Source organism: Neurospora hispaniola, assembly GCF_033458365.1.
Source record: "Neurospora hispaniola strain FGSC 10403 chromosome Unknown B0T23scaffold_8, whole genome shotgun sequence".
NCBI lineage: Eukaryota > Fungi > Ascomycota > Sordariomycetes > Sordariales > Sordariaceae > Neurospora > Neurospora hispaniola.
In genome coordinates this window covers 1,511,404-1,523,161 of record NW_026944413.1, presented here as the reverse complement: position 1 = coordinate 1,523,161, position 11,758 = coordinate 1,511,404, and the positions used below count along the sequence as shown (strand labels likewise).

Sequence of the window (11,758 nt, the reverse complement as noted above, 5' to 3'; positions counted from 1 at the left end):
AGGGCTATGGGAGAGCAGCTGGATTTCCAAAAGAAATGCCAGCTTCAAGTGATGTTCCTCAGGTTGGTCACCCCCCACACATGGACGAAAGCGACCATCAACTGCCCCAATATCAGCGACTGCCACACCCAACAACAGAACAAAACATGAGGGTATCTTACTTGCGTTTAGCACCTGCACCATGGAGCAGGATCGCCACCCGGCCAAACACAGCCTAAACTCAAGGGTTAGCCGCAAAAGAGCTACGTACTTAGGTATGTAAAGGGTGGAGAGTTTCACTTACAAGCTCTTCCGCATTGTGCGGACAGTACCCACTGACGACCATTGCAAACAGCAACACCATTGAAGCCGTCGGTGCAGTCGTAACCAGATCCACTGCACGACTGTCCAAGCCAGACGGTTCCCTGGACTGAAGCGACCAAAGTCGCCATGGCCGAAACAAGATGGAGAAGTTGCATACTGGATGGAGGCTTGAAAAGGGAGTCGACTAGTAGACTAGTGTTGGAGGAAGGTCTTGAGGGAGGAAGGCTGATGGATCAGGCAAGGGAGAAAGAAGCTGTTGGCAAGTTGCAGGAATGAGGGCACTTTAAATACTTCTTGATGGCTTCATCCGTCATGAAATTGGATAGGCTGGTTGCTTCTCTTCCAGACGGCTTCGCGGCATCTGAAGACAACGGGAGTTCGCAATGGTTTCATGACGGATCATTCGGTCTGGGTTTGCTGATCACCCCCCCCCCCCCCCCTCCTCTCTGCTAATACGAGTTTGTTAGTAAACCTGTAAGCATGAGGTTGCATAGAGGAAATTGGCGTAGTAGAGAAGGATTTTGGTATAACCAGTCGGACTCCACATTCAGGAATCATGACTGGATGCATCATGAGGCCACTTGATTGCTCCTGTTTGTGAAGAAGAATAAAACACCTTGGTACCCAAGCCTACCTCTACATACATACGCTCGACCGAGATCACCAACGGTTCGATACGCTAGGTGGTAGCTGGATACGTTAGAACTAGTAGAGTGTCAAGAGCTCTAATTGACGACCTCAACTGTTTTTTCGTTCACCACGTTCTCACGATTTGTGTAACTTGGAATTTCGCCGTACACATAGTAACATAAGCGAATATCTTGGTCCTGCTGGATTAGAACAAAGGACGGATGATCACACCGTAGGTCTGTGGCAAAGATAGATAGGCCCAGTGGGCCAATGTTGCGTCTTACGTACGCCCAAGAGAACATTGAAGGAAGGAATGCAACCCGAAAGTATCGTACAAGCCAAACTCTCCTACATGTTATGTCAATCGCAGTGAGACTGGAACCGCAATGCCGAGCCATGTTTAGACAGTGTAGTAGGAAAGTGACGACGTGCATTGATGAATCTGTAGAATAGTCTACAGCTCAGTAACTGCCCAGTTATAGGTATGCTTGCAACTTTGGCCTTGGTCATGACAACATCAGATAATCGAGACTCTGGGAAGGAGCAAGGTGTGGGGAAATGGTTATGGTAATTGGCGGGCTTGATACACGGGCTGCAGTGAGAAGAGAAAACCTGGGTGGGGTACATACGACTTCCACTCACACCTTCCAGAATGCTTACAAACCCTTGGCCACCAGCACTGCGTGCATGATCAAGTCAAATCTGTTACTCCTCGAGTTTCTGGTCCTACTAGTCTTTGACATGACGCAATTCACTCGACAGAGAGTAGCGGTCTAGGGAAGGAAAATGGTAGGGGAACATGATGTTAGCATCGACGACAAAGACGATGCCCAGGCAGTTCGTCGTTGCTTGGTGACTACCTCTTCATAGACGACATGAGGACAGGTCTACAACCCATACAATATTACAGATACAAGTCTTGACTGTTACCACCAATATCCCCTTCGGTTCATCCTTCAGGACTAGGTCCCGATGATGTGGACTCTCGTGATCCCTTTCATCCAGAACACCTTTTCCCCTCCCCCAGCGTGTACGTTAGTTGGAGAAAACATGAGTGAAATCATCACTGACTGTCTCCAGGCTATACACCGTTCCTCTCGACCGGGGTCAAATAGACCGGAAGCGGGTGTTTGTCCCATAGAGTATAGATATGTTGATCCAGCCAGTCCTTGTCAGGGTTTGCGAGCTTCATATCGAAGTTGTAAACGACTTTGGTAAGGATGAGCCTCATCTCCGCGATGGCGAGGCTATGATAGAAGAGGGTGATTCGTCAGCCAATGAACAAGGAGGAAGAGAACAAAGTGCCGAAACACTACCTAAGGATATGATTCACTCACCTCCGACCAATACAGTTCCTTGGTCCAACGCTAAAAGGTTGTACCGCATCCAACCTGTCGTTGGCAAACCGGGGATCCTGCATCCACCGCTCAGGATGGAACTCGAAGGGTTCAACGAAATGCTGCTCATTGTGGCTTGTTGCCCAGTGCCATACAGCAACAACAGTCTTTGTCGATAGAAAGCAAGAATTTGGTCAGTCTATGGCCGTCATAACACCAATCTCTAGAGTCCTGAAGGAAGTTGAAACTTACACCTTCTGGAACGAATGTGCCCGCAACCTTGGCACCGCCCTTGGGAACAACTCGAGGCATACCGATAGGGACAGGAGGATAGAGACGCATGGCCTCGTTCAAGCAGGCCAGCATATACTCGAGGTTGCCCACGGACGAAAGGGTGATTTCTTCCTCCGATTTGAACGTCGAACGAACTTCCTCAGTCAGCTTCTTCATTGCCTCGGGATCCCTCAGCAGCATATATGTTGCTCCAGCCAAGAGTGTTGCAGTCGTTTCCGAACCGGCAACGATCAACAGACTTGCATTGGCCGCGAGTGCGTCCATATCTATGCCCTAGAGGTTGTCAAAGCCCACTTGTCAGCATCCCATCATCACCATACTTTCAGACTTCAGCTGAGTAGCCACCGGCAAAAATGGGGGAATATGAACTCACCCACTCCTCTCTCTTCTGCAACAACCCCTCCAGGAAGTCCGGCCTCTCCTTCGTCAGCTTCACCCTCCTCTGCAGCTTATCCATGGTCCTTTTCCGATGAAACCGTCTGGCATTGCCACTCAATTTCCGAACAAGCGGACACACCCAGTCCTCCAGCCCCAAAAGCCTGAGGGCGAACATGACGCAGCCGAACCGCACACTCTTCCCCACCGCGTCCACCCACGGATCGTACTCGGCCTTCTCCAAACACCCAAACGGCTCGCCAAAGGCCAAGTCGCCAATGATGTCAAAGGTAGTCCAGTTATACCAGCTTACCATGTCAAGCGGTACACGTCCATCATGTTCCTCTTTTTGGTTCATGTTCTCCGTTTGCTTCGTGTTCGTGTTCTTCATGTTTATGACCGTCGTTTCCTTTTCCTCCTCCTCCTCCTCCGACACAACTTGAACTCCCCCATCTTGCTGCTTCACCACGTCCTCCTCCCTCTTCCCAGAAGAAGAAGAAGAACAATTGCCCCTCAACCCCCTAATCAACGCACTCACATACCCCCCAATAATCCCCTCCTGCGCCCTCATGCTCCGATCACTGAACCCCTGCGCCATCAACTTCCTCAGCGCCCCGTGCGCCTCTTTTGTCTCACTCAGCAGACTCGGCGGGCTGCCTTTGATTCGGTAAAAGAGATTGAGCTTGGCAAACTCTTCTTCGCCATGGGGCCGATGGCCGTAGATGTCCTTCCAGGCTTGCGGGTCGGCAAAAGAAAGAGCATTGGGCGAGATGCGCACCACGGGCCCGTACCGCGTGTGGAAGTCGAGGATGGAGCAGGGGAGCGTGCCGGTGATTTGGCGGTACAAATAAGGGAGGATGGAGGCGCGGTGGAAAAAGGGGCCCGGGTGGCGGGCGAGGGGGTGCAGGGTGAGGTTGTAGATGGCGGAGAGGAGGATGGACGATAGGAGGGTGAAGGTCTGGAAGAAGATGTTAGTGATGTTTGTTTGTTGGGCTGTACGTCAAGGGCGGGAGTAGGTAGGTAGGTAGGTAGGTAGGTAGGTAGGTACTTACACCGATGAGGAAAATCCCTAAAAGACTGGTAGGACTGGGTAGAGGTATCCCCAGTGGGAGGAGGTGTGAGAGATTCATCACCATCATCATCTCTCTTTTGTGAACTACGGCTGCTTTGTTGAGTAGAAGTAGAACGCGACAACCAGAGATGTCAAGGTTGGTTGGAGAAGATGCCCGGGAGATGACTGGCTGACTGGTGGTAGGTAGTCCAATACTTCCAAGTCCTGATGTAGGTAGGTAGTCATCCCAGAGATATTTATACGGGGCAAGTTTAACCAACCCCCTGAGTGATATACGGACCCGAGCATAATTGTATAGCACGGAGATTTCGACAGTCCAGTCCCAATCGGACACTTTTTTTTTTCTTGACTTGTTCCTGGTTCATGTCTCAAGAAGGTTGAGGAAGAACAGAACAGAACAGAAAGAAACCCCCAGCCCCGATTTCTCAAGACCCTGAGACATGATACCAACGAACCCATTACCCGGACGGCTGTGCACCAGTGATTCACTCTGTCCTTCTGCATCTGGTCGCTACATGTATGGGGCTCTGTCTTTGTGAGGAAGCGTGGCCGATGTGATGTACAGTACAGTCCGAGTAACAGTACGTACCTAGTTTGAGCCGTCACGAACTCGGTCCAGTCATCGGTCAGTGAAGTTGCCATGGGTTTGTACCCGATCGTGCGTCTTCTTTCGCTATGGGACCTTTTTTTTTTTTGCCTATACTACACTACAGTACATAGTGTACATGAATCGATCGGAGATTTCGTCGAAACCCCTTGCACTAGTTAGGTATGTAAACGGTCGGTCGATGATGCCCTGCCGTATGTGTAGGTATCGATGTCACCTTGCTATCCTTTTTTCCCGGATGGAATTCCCGCTCGTCCTGTCCTGTCCAGGCAGCCAGGGTAGGCATGTACCTACCTAGTACATATCAAGATTCCAACCAAGACACTGAAACATTTTCTAAACCACTTGTCAGCTCGGGAATGGGATCAGCCGTTTTGTCGCGAGCTGTGCAGCAGTAAGGTTAGAGTAACCTACACTAAGTAAAATCCAATGACTTCTTACATGCGTGGTGGGTGGTGGTGGTGGTGGCCGTTGTTGATCAAAGTAGCGTGGTGATCGACGGCGTGGCTCCGCTTTTGCCATGAGACCCAAACAACACAGTTCGTTGGGTTCCAGTTCGCTTGGGGGCCTGGAGCTGCTTAGGCATGTACATAGGAGGCGGTCAAGGTGATGATCAATAGCACGTGCCTCCTAGTATCGAAAAGAGAAACGGTAGTCGCGAAACAAACAAAAGAAAACATGAACGGAAAAGATTTTGTAGTCGACTATCTCGATATCCGAGGAGAAGCAAGATATGGATGGAAGTTGGGGCAGGCAGCACTTCCTTGGTTACCCTCCATGCAATAAAAAGAGATGTTGGTTGCCCCGAAGCGGCCTCTTCTTTCCTTGGCCTTCGAATTCGGCGATATCATTGGGGATTGGAAGAGCCGTTGCTCTTTAGTCATCCTCATCTCAAACTGTGACAGCATAGTGCCAGAAATATGGTGGTATCAAAACGTGCTACATATACAAGAAGAAGAAGAAGAAGAAGAAGAAGCCCCCCCTGTACATAACGCCGGCCCATTATTTACCTGGTCTCATACCAAAAGAATCTTGAACCCGAAGATGTGAGTATACAGAATCATGAGCATATCTGCACATACATCCCCTTCTCCAAACTCTCATTCATGGAAATCATCAACTCAATCCCCCAAGTTCATAAAAATCCAAATCGCAATACCTCCCGCTATCAGCAATATTGTGCACATAGCCGCCCCAGCCTTATCTGCCGTAGTAATCGGCTTTGCTGGCTCGGTAGCATGCCTACTTCCCGTTCCCGCGTTTGGATCTCCCTTGCTGGTACCACCCGTCGTGTTCGTCACTGGCGGGTCGGCTTCATCAATAAGGAGACTCGACACAGCCGCGAGAACATCCATAGCCTCTCCCGCACCGGTAGTCTTGTCCACGGCGGGATCGACAAAGACACCCCCGGACCAGTAGAAGCCGCACACTCGCCCTGTGGCTCCGCCCGTGCATTGCTTCGCTGCCGCTTCAGCTGAGGTTTTGAGGACAGGGAGGATGGTGTCCCGCGTAAAGGGCGCGATCTGCGTCACCATTGCCATCCAGCGGTGCACGTACCCCTTGAAGCTCACCATGTCGGGCGTGCAGGCGCCCTGGCGGCCCTCGCAGGCGAGTTCGAAGGCGATGCCTTTGGGGAAAAAATCGCGAAAAAGACCTTGGGTGAGTTTCTCGATGCGGGTTTTCCACATGTCTTGCGTGGCGGCGTCACCTTCCGTGTAGTTGTACATGAAGGCGGCGCCCTGGACGAGTATGGCGGCGCTGTAGCTGAACTGCGCCTTGTTGATGTCCGTGCAGTTATGCTCGACGTGCCCGCCATCGTAGACTTTCCAGGAATCGTGGTCGATGTAGTTGACGTCGTAGATCCATTGGAATTGCTTGGTGGCCCAGGTGGCGTAAGTTTCGTTGCGGGTGTAGCGGGCGAGACGGGCGCCCATGTTGAAGAAGCTAGGGGGTTTGGTTAGCTAACTAGAAATTGGTTCTGACAGGTATACTTACATGGCGTTGGCAATGGTATTCTTGTAGTCGTAGCCGTTGTTTGTAGGAGGAATCTGCCATCGCAAACCACCGTTACAGGTATCGTCGTGGCGGTCAGGCGCGGCTTGGGTGGCCCAGACGGCCTGAGCAAGGGCAAGCCACTGGGGCTGGTCAGCGGGCGGGTTGGGGAACTTGTTTTCGGCGGCAAGCATGGCGGTCATGCCCCAGAATCCTTGGTCGTCGTTGCCAAGCGAGGCCGTGAAGTTCAAGGGTTGAAAGTCGCGATTATCGCCGACTTGGTGAAGAATACCCTGGGTGATGACATCGTTGTAGGTGGTGTCGCCGGTCAAGTGCCAGTAATCAATCATGGTGCCCATCAGGGCGCCGCCTTCCCACCAGTAGTAGTCGCCTTTTCCATCCGAGGGCGGACCGGGCAGGATACCTGGGATTTGGCCCGACTGGTTGCCGTTGTAGAATTTCATCAAGTCGAAGGCTAGCGTTTTTGCGGAGGCACGGATGTTATCTGCAAGGCAGTGTTAGCTGCTGCGTCTGCAATACACACTACAGGCTGAAGTGCTCAAGTGGCCGCTGTACCTGTGGTATCGACAGCGTAGCCTTGGGCATTTGCTGCCGGCAGCAAACAAGCTGCGGCGGCGAAGAGAGCTGTGAGCCATTTCGCCCCTCTTGGCGATGATGTTGTCCTCATGATGTATGGTATGGTGTTTTCGGTTGAGTGGCCGGCCCGCCGCTCAGCTCGATATCTGCTGTTGCCAAGACTTTTCGAGTGATAGCATGCGCTTAGTGACTCTAGATGATGCGAAAGATAGACAGAGAGCGATCAAATGCCAAGTCCAGGAGATTGTAAGAAAGAAAGAAAGAGCGCGACGCTTCAACGAATGACTGGACTGGTAGAACGAGACCGAGGTGATGGGGTCCAGAGCCACACTGCCTCGCCCTGAACAGTGGACACAACAAAGAAGGATGCGCTACGGCGGGAATAAAAAAAGTTGAAAGTGAAGAAAAAGACTGAATAAGAAAATCTGGAGACGGTTCGGTTTCAGACATGGAAGTCGGGAGAGGGGGGACCACACACGATGACGCCGAAGTCAAGAAGGCCTGACCTTGTCCTTGGGAGAACTATGGTAGAACCTTGGTAGTTCCCTTTCCATTCCACGCGACAAGACAGGTGTAGGTACTTACTACACTATGTAGCTGAAGCTGGCGAGTGAGCGGGACGGGAGTGGGCTGTGCAATTTGTGCGTGTGACGAGTCGTGTGTGGCATGGTGGGCGGGCACTCAATCTCCAGGCAGCTCGACCCCCCTCCTCGCTCAATGTGCGTGCCCTTGCCGTGGTGGAGGGTGGCTTGTCGAACGAACCTGAAGATCCCGTCTCGTTCCCGGCATCAATGGCATTACCTACCTACTAGCACCTACTACCTACCGCGCTGCTGTGGTGAAATCCATTCAGGTACGCGATTCAGTTGGATCGGCAGTCGCGCATGGGGCTTTCACTTGCCGGCTAACGTGTTGTGGATTTCAGCCGATCGCCTAGTGTCATTGGATAGTAGGTACTGTCTGTCTGGAGATAATGCCCGAAGAGAGACCTGCCCTGTGTCGAAGCACTATCATATCATCTCTTGATGTTGCGGAGATGAGACTGTGTGATGTGTTGCAGAAGAGAACTAGTAAGCGTCGTCTCAACCTCTTTCAATTTCAATCATCCGCCATGCATGACATCGATGCGCGGTCGGTGCTGCTGTAACACCGGGCAAGTTCCCTTGTAGCGCTAGGCCCTATGTTACATGCAATACCGTATTTTTGAAAGTTACGCACGACCAATCGTTGGGCCAAGCGACTGTGTACTGTGGTACACAACAGGTAACGAACCTCGACAGGAAATATTGATACGACAGATCGTCACCCAAGTCCGGGGGATGAAACCGATGGGGTCTGGCAATCTGTATTCACGTTCAGGGTCGATTAGTTCTGGACTAGGTCAGATTCCCTCAAGGGAGGCCATGTGCTACCTTATTTGACTACCTACTCGAAAGCTCGAGCGGGGGCAATGCGATGTTGACAGAGTGGGTTTCCATAGAGTTACATATTAAGGACACATAGGGCAGCTCCTGCGAGGTACAAGCGCCATACGCAACGTCCAGGCACCTAAGATGCACTGCCATGCCGCACCAAGCATGCACCCTGCAAATCCAAGAACCTCTAGTGTAGTGTAGTGTAGTGTAGTGTAGTGTACATAATAATGTAGTGTAAAGTCCTCGGCGCGCAGTCCGTATCATGACATTCACATACTATTAGTAGCAGCTTCGTATCCTTCAGGTAACCCCATTCAAGAATATTAAGAATATACTGGACCTAGACACGGTCAGCGGGTTGCACCGATAACCTATGTACGTAGCACGGTACATACTATGTTCGTTACGCTTGAGCGCTGTGCTTTACCTGTAGATACAGACATGTAAAAAATGTTACATACTGCGTAGGGCATGTGCCCCACAAAAACCCCTCAGCGTTCACATCAAACGATCATCTTGGACTCCCGCCGTCAACATCGAAGGAGCCACTGGTGCACCAGAAACGGAAGGAACAAGTTTGTCTTCCCCGGGCGTGGCCAATGGAAACCTGGATTGGCAATCTCCCCTGGTCATCAATTTCCCAATCTTGAAACCCGGACTCTCAACTTGGTTCTTGCAACTGTAGGTCGTCTTCGATACTCGACTTCCATCCTCAGTTCGCTTATCCTCCTGCCAGCAGAACTACTCACTTCGAGACGAGACCGCATAGCTCTCTCGTGATGGTGACAATCCTCGTTTCCTCGAGTCCAGTGTCAGAGTGAAACTGTTTTGAACCTTCAAAGGGGCTTTGCTGAGACATATCACCATGACTGCGACATGGCCATCAACCATTTGAGCATGTCCTAGTATGTATGTACTATGCCCTGCAGTAGGTAACAAGCCTTCTTGGCGCTGTAGGCGAAACAACCCCGGATTCCGATTCCCGCCTTAGGCGTCCTCCATGTGGAACCGCCGACGACGCTAACACGGTTCCGCTTCCCCAGCCCAGACATGCCAGGCCGAGTCTCGGCGCCGCTCTCCCAAGCCGCCCGCCCGAGGGCTTCTCTATGCCTTCCGCTTCCGCAGTCCGAGAGACCACCTCTCCATTCCACGCACCGGGTCAGGCTTGCTACAGTCCGGAGCAAACTCCGCTCCCAGGCTACTGTCGCATCACCCCAAAGATGGCGACACGCCGAGTGCTTGGCTTTCCGGGGGCACGGCTCACTCTCACTCCCCAATCCCGACCTCTTATTTCCCCGGCACAGCGACAATATTGGCCCACCTTTGCTCCCCAGGCATATCACTCGACACGATGGGCATCACAGCGATCCAAGAATATCCCCCAAAGGACCGGGCGGATCTTGTCCAATATGCTAGGTCTGTCCAGACAAAGCTGGATCATCCTTGCGTTATCGGCAATCATCATTATGGATGTTTCGAAAACTGTCTTGAAGGACGCAAAGAAGGAAGAGCATTCACTGGCAAAACCGACCTACGCAAGCCACAAAGAGATGCTTGACGCTGCGAACGAGATGGCTCGAATACTGGGACAAGACGCCGTCACCTACGATGCCCATGTTCTCGAACACCACGGCCATTCGGACTGGTCGACGTCCAACTCACCTGGGCGTGCCGTTGCCGTAGTTTACCCACGCACGACTGACCACGTATCTGCTATCGCTCAGATATGCAATGCTCGTAATGTCCCCATGGTTCCCTTTGGCGCAGGTTCCAGTGTCGAGGGCAACTTCTCCCAGCCCTATTCCGGCATCTGCATCGACTTCACCTACATGGATAGAGTCATCGCCTTCCACCCAGAGGACATGGATGTCGTCCTTCAACCTGGCGTTAACTGGGTTGACCTCAATAATCAGATCGCCCATACAGGGCTCTTCGTACCTTTGGATCCCTCGCCTACTGCCACAGTCGGTGGAATGGTCTCAACCAATTGTTCCGGCACCAACGCCATGCGCTACGGAACTATGAAAGACTGGGTGCTCAATCTGACTGTCGTTCTCCCGGATGGCCGCGTTATCAAGACACGTCGGCGTCCTCGTAAGACCTCGGCTGGCTATAACCTGACTTCTCTGTTTGTCGGCGCCGAAGGTACTCTGGGAATAGTAGCCGAGGTCACCCTGAAGCTCGCTCCCATCCCAAAAGAAACCAGCGTCGCCGTTGTTGCTTTCCCCACCATCCACTCTGCCGCAGCAGCAGCTTCCAAGCTGATTCGCTCCGGGATCCAGCTCGCTGCTTTGGAGCTCATGGACGACGAGCAGATGAAATTGCTCAATGCGCACGGAAGCGACGCAGTTCGTAAGCGCGTATGGGACGAGAAACCTACCTTGTTCCTCAAGTTCAGCGGGACTACCAAGGACGCCCTCAAGAGCGATGTGTCCCGCGTAGGCGACATCATCAAACCCTTGACGAACAGCAAGTTCCACTTTGCAAAGACGAAACAGGATGAGCTGGACCTCTGGTCCGCGCGCAAGGAAGCCCTCTTTACCATGGTAAACACTCGGCCCAAGGGCACCGAGATTTGGTCAACAGACGTGGCCGTACCCATTTCACGGCTGGCGGAGATCATCGAAATCTCGAAGCGGGAATGCGGATCTCTAGGCTTGTTTGCGAGCGTGGTGGGTCATATAGGAGATGGAAACTTTCATGTGTCCATGATGTACGACCCAACAAATTCGCAGCAGAAACAGGCTGTCGCCAAATGCGTCAAAAACATGATGACCCGGGCGCTAGAGATGGAGGGTACTGTAAGCGGGGAGCATGCGATTGGTATTGGGAAGAAGGAGTGCTTGGTGGATGAACTCGGAGAGGAGACGATTGGGCTCATGAGGCAGCTCAAGGCTTCGGTCGATCCCAAATGGGTCATGAATCCGGGAAAGGTGTTGGACTGGATGGGGTAACAAAGAGGTCAACCCATGGTGGCTAGAATGTTTGATTCAGAGGTCAAAGGCGGACTGGAAGAGAAACAAGTCATCGCTTAATCTCTTCTGGCTCGGCTCGATGCACAACTCTCGACACTTCAGCCTCGGACGGTATTTACTCCGTCTTATATGGAGGTTGAAGGGGGGTTATTCGCAGCTGG

General features: G+C 52.1%; 3 protein-coding genes across 3 annotated transcripts; 1 reads left to right on the top strand and 2 right to left on the bottom strand.

Annotated features, from left to right (window-relative positions):
* Positions 1–1,655: 1,655 nt before the first annotated feature.
* B0T23DRAFT_388278 (cytochrome P450) lies at positions 1,656–4,356 on the bottom strand. The gene is made up of 5 exons (XM_062837740.1): positions 3,992–4,356; positions 2,938–3,897; positions 2,523–2,837; positions 2,271–2,437; positions 1,656–2,180 (listed from the first exon to the last, which is right to left on the bottom strand). The coding sequence occupies exons 1-5, from the start codon at positions 4,079–4,081 to the stop codon at positions 2,015–2,017; spliced, it is 1,698 nt and encodes a 565-aa protein (XP_062689277.1). The 5' UTR covers positions 4,082–4,356; the 3' UTR covers positions 1,656–2,014.
* Positions 4,357–5,632: 1,276 nt separating this feature from the next.
* B0T23DRAFT_232271 (mannan endo-1,6-alpha-mannosidase) lies at positions 5,633–7,585 on the bottom strand. Its single transcript, XM_062833907.1, has 3 exons — positions 7,187–7,585; positions 6,614–7,115; positions 5,633–6,562 (listed from the first exon to the last, which is right to left on the bottom strand). Exons 1-3 carry the CDS (start codon positions 7,296–7,298, stop codon positions 5,740–5,742), a joined length of 1,437 nt encoding a protein of 478 aa, XP_062689276.1. The 5' UTR covers positions 7,299–7,585; the 3' UTR covers positions 5,633–5,739.
* A 1,410-nt stretch (positions 7,586–8,995) lies between these two features.
* B0T23DRAFT_399117 (uncharacterized protein) lies at positions 8,996–11,576 on the top strand (the record flags this gene model as incomplete). Its single annotated transcript, XM_062838395.1, has 4 exons — positions 8,996–9,009; positions 9,091–9,303; positions 9,465–9,527; positions 9,563–11,576. 4 exons carry the CDS (start codon positions 8,996–8,998, stop codon positions 11,574–11,576), a joined length of 2,304 nt encoding a protein of 767 aa, XP_062689275.1.
* Between the last annotated feature and the right edge of the window lie 182 nt (positions 11,577–11,758).

Excerpts from the sequence above, each read along its gene's own strand:
- B0T23DRAFT_232271 (XM_062833907.1), bottom strand. The coding sequence starts at position 7,298 with ATGAGGACAACATCATCGCCAAGAGGGGCGAAATGGCTCACAGCTCTC. Across the intron at positions 7,116-7,186 it reads CTACGCTGTCGATACCACAG|ATAACATCCGTGCCTCCGCA; the intron begins GTACAGCGGCCA and ends ACTGCCTTGCAG. Across the intron at positions 6,563-6,613 it reads AATACCATTGCCAACGCCAT|CTTCTTCAACATGGGCGCCC; the intron begins GTAAGTATACCT and ends CAAACCCCCTAG.
- B0T23DRAFT_388278 (XM_062837740.1), bottom strand. The coding sequence starts at position 4,081 with ATGATGATGGTGATGAATCTCTCACACCTCCTCCCACTGGGGATACCT. Across the intron at positions 3,898-3,991 it reads TAGGGATTTTCCTCATCGGT|ACCTTCACCCTCCTATCGTC; the intron begins GTAAGTACCTAC and ends ATCTTCTTCCAG. Across the intron at positions 2,838-2,937 it reads TGCAGAAGAGAGAGGAGTGG|GGCATAGATATGGACGCACT; the intron begins GTGAGTTCATAT and ends GACAACCTCTAG.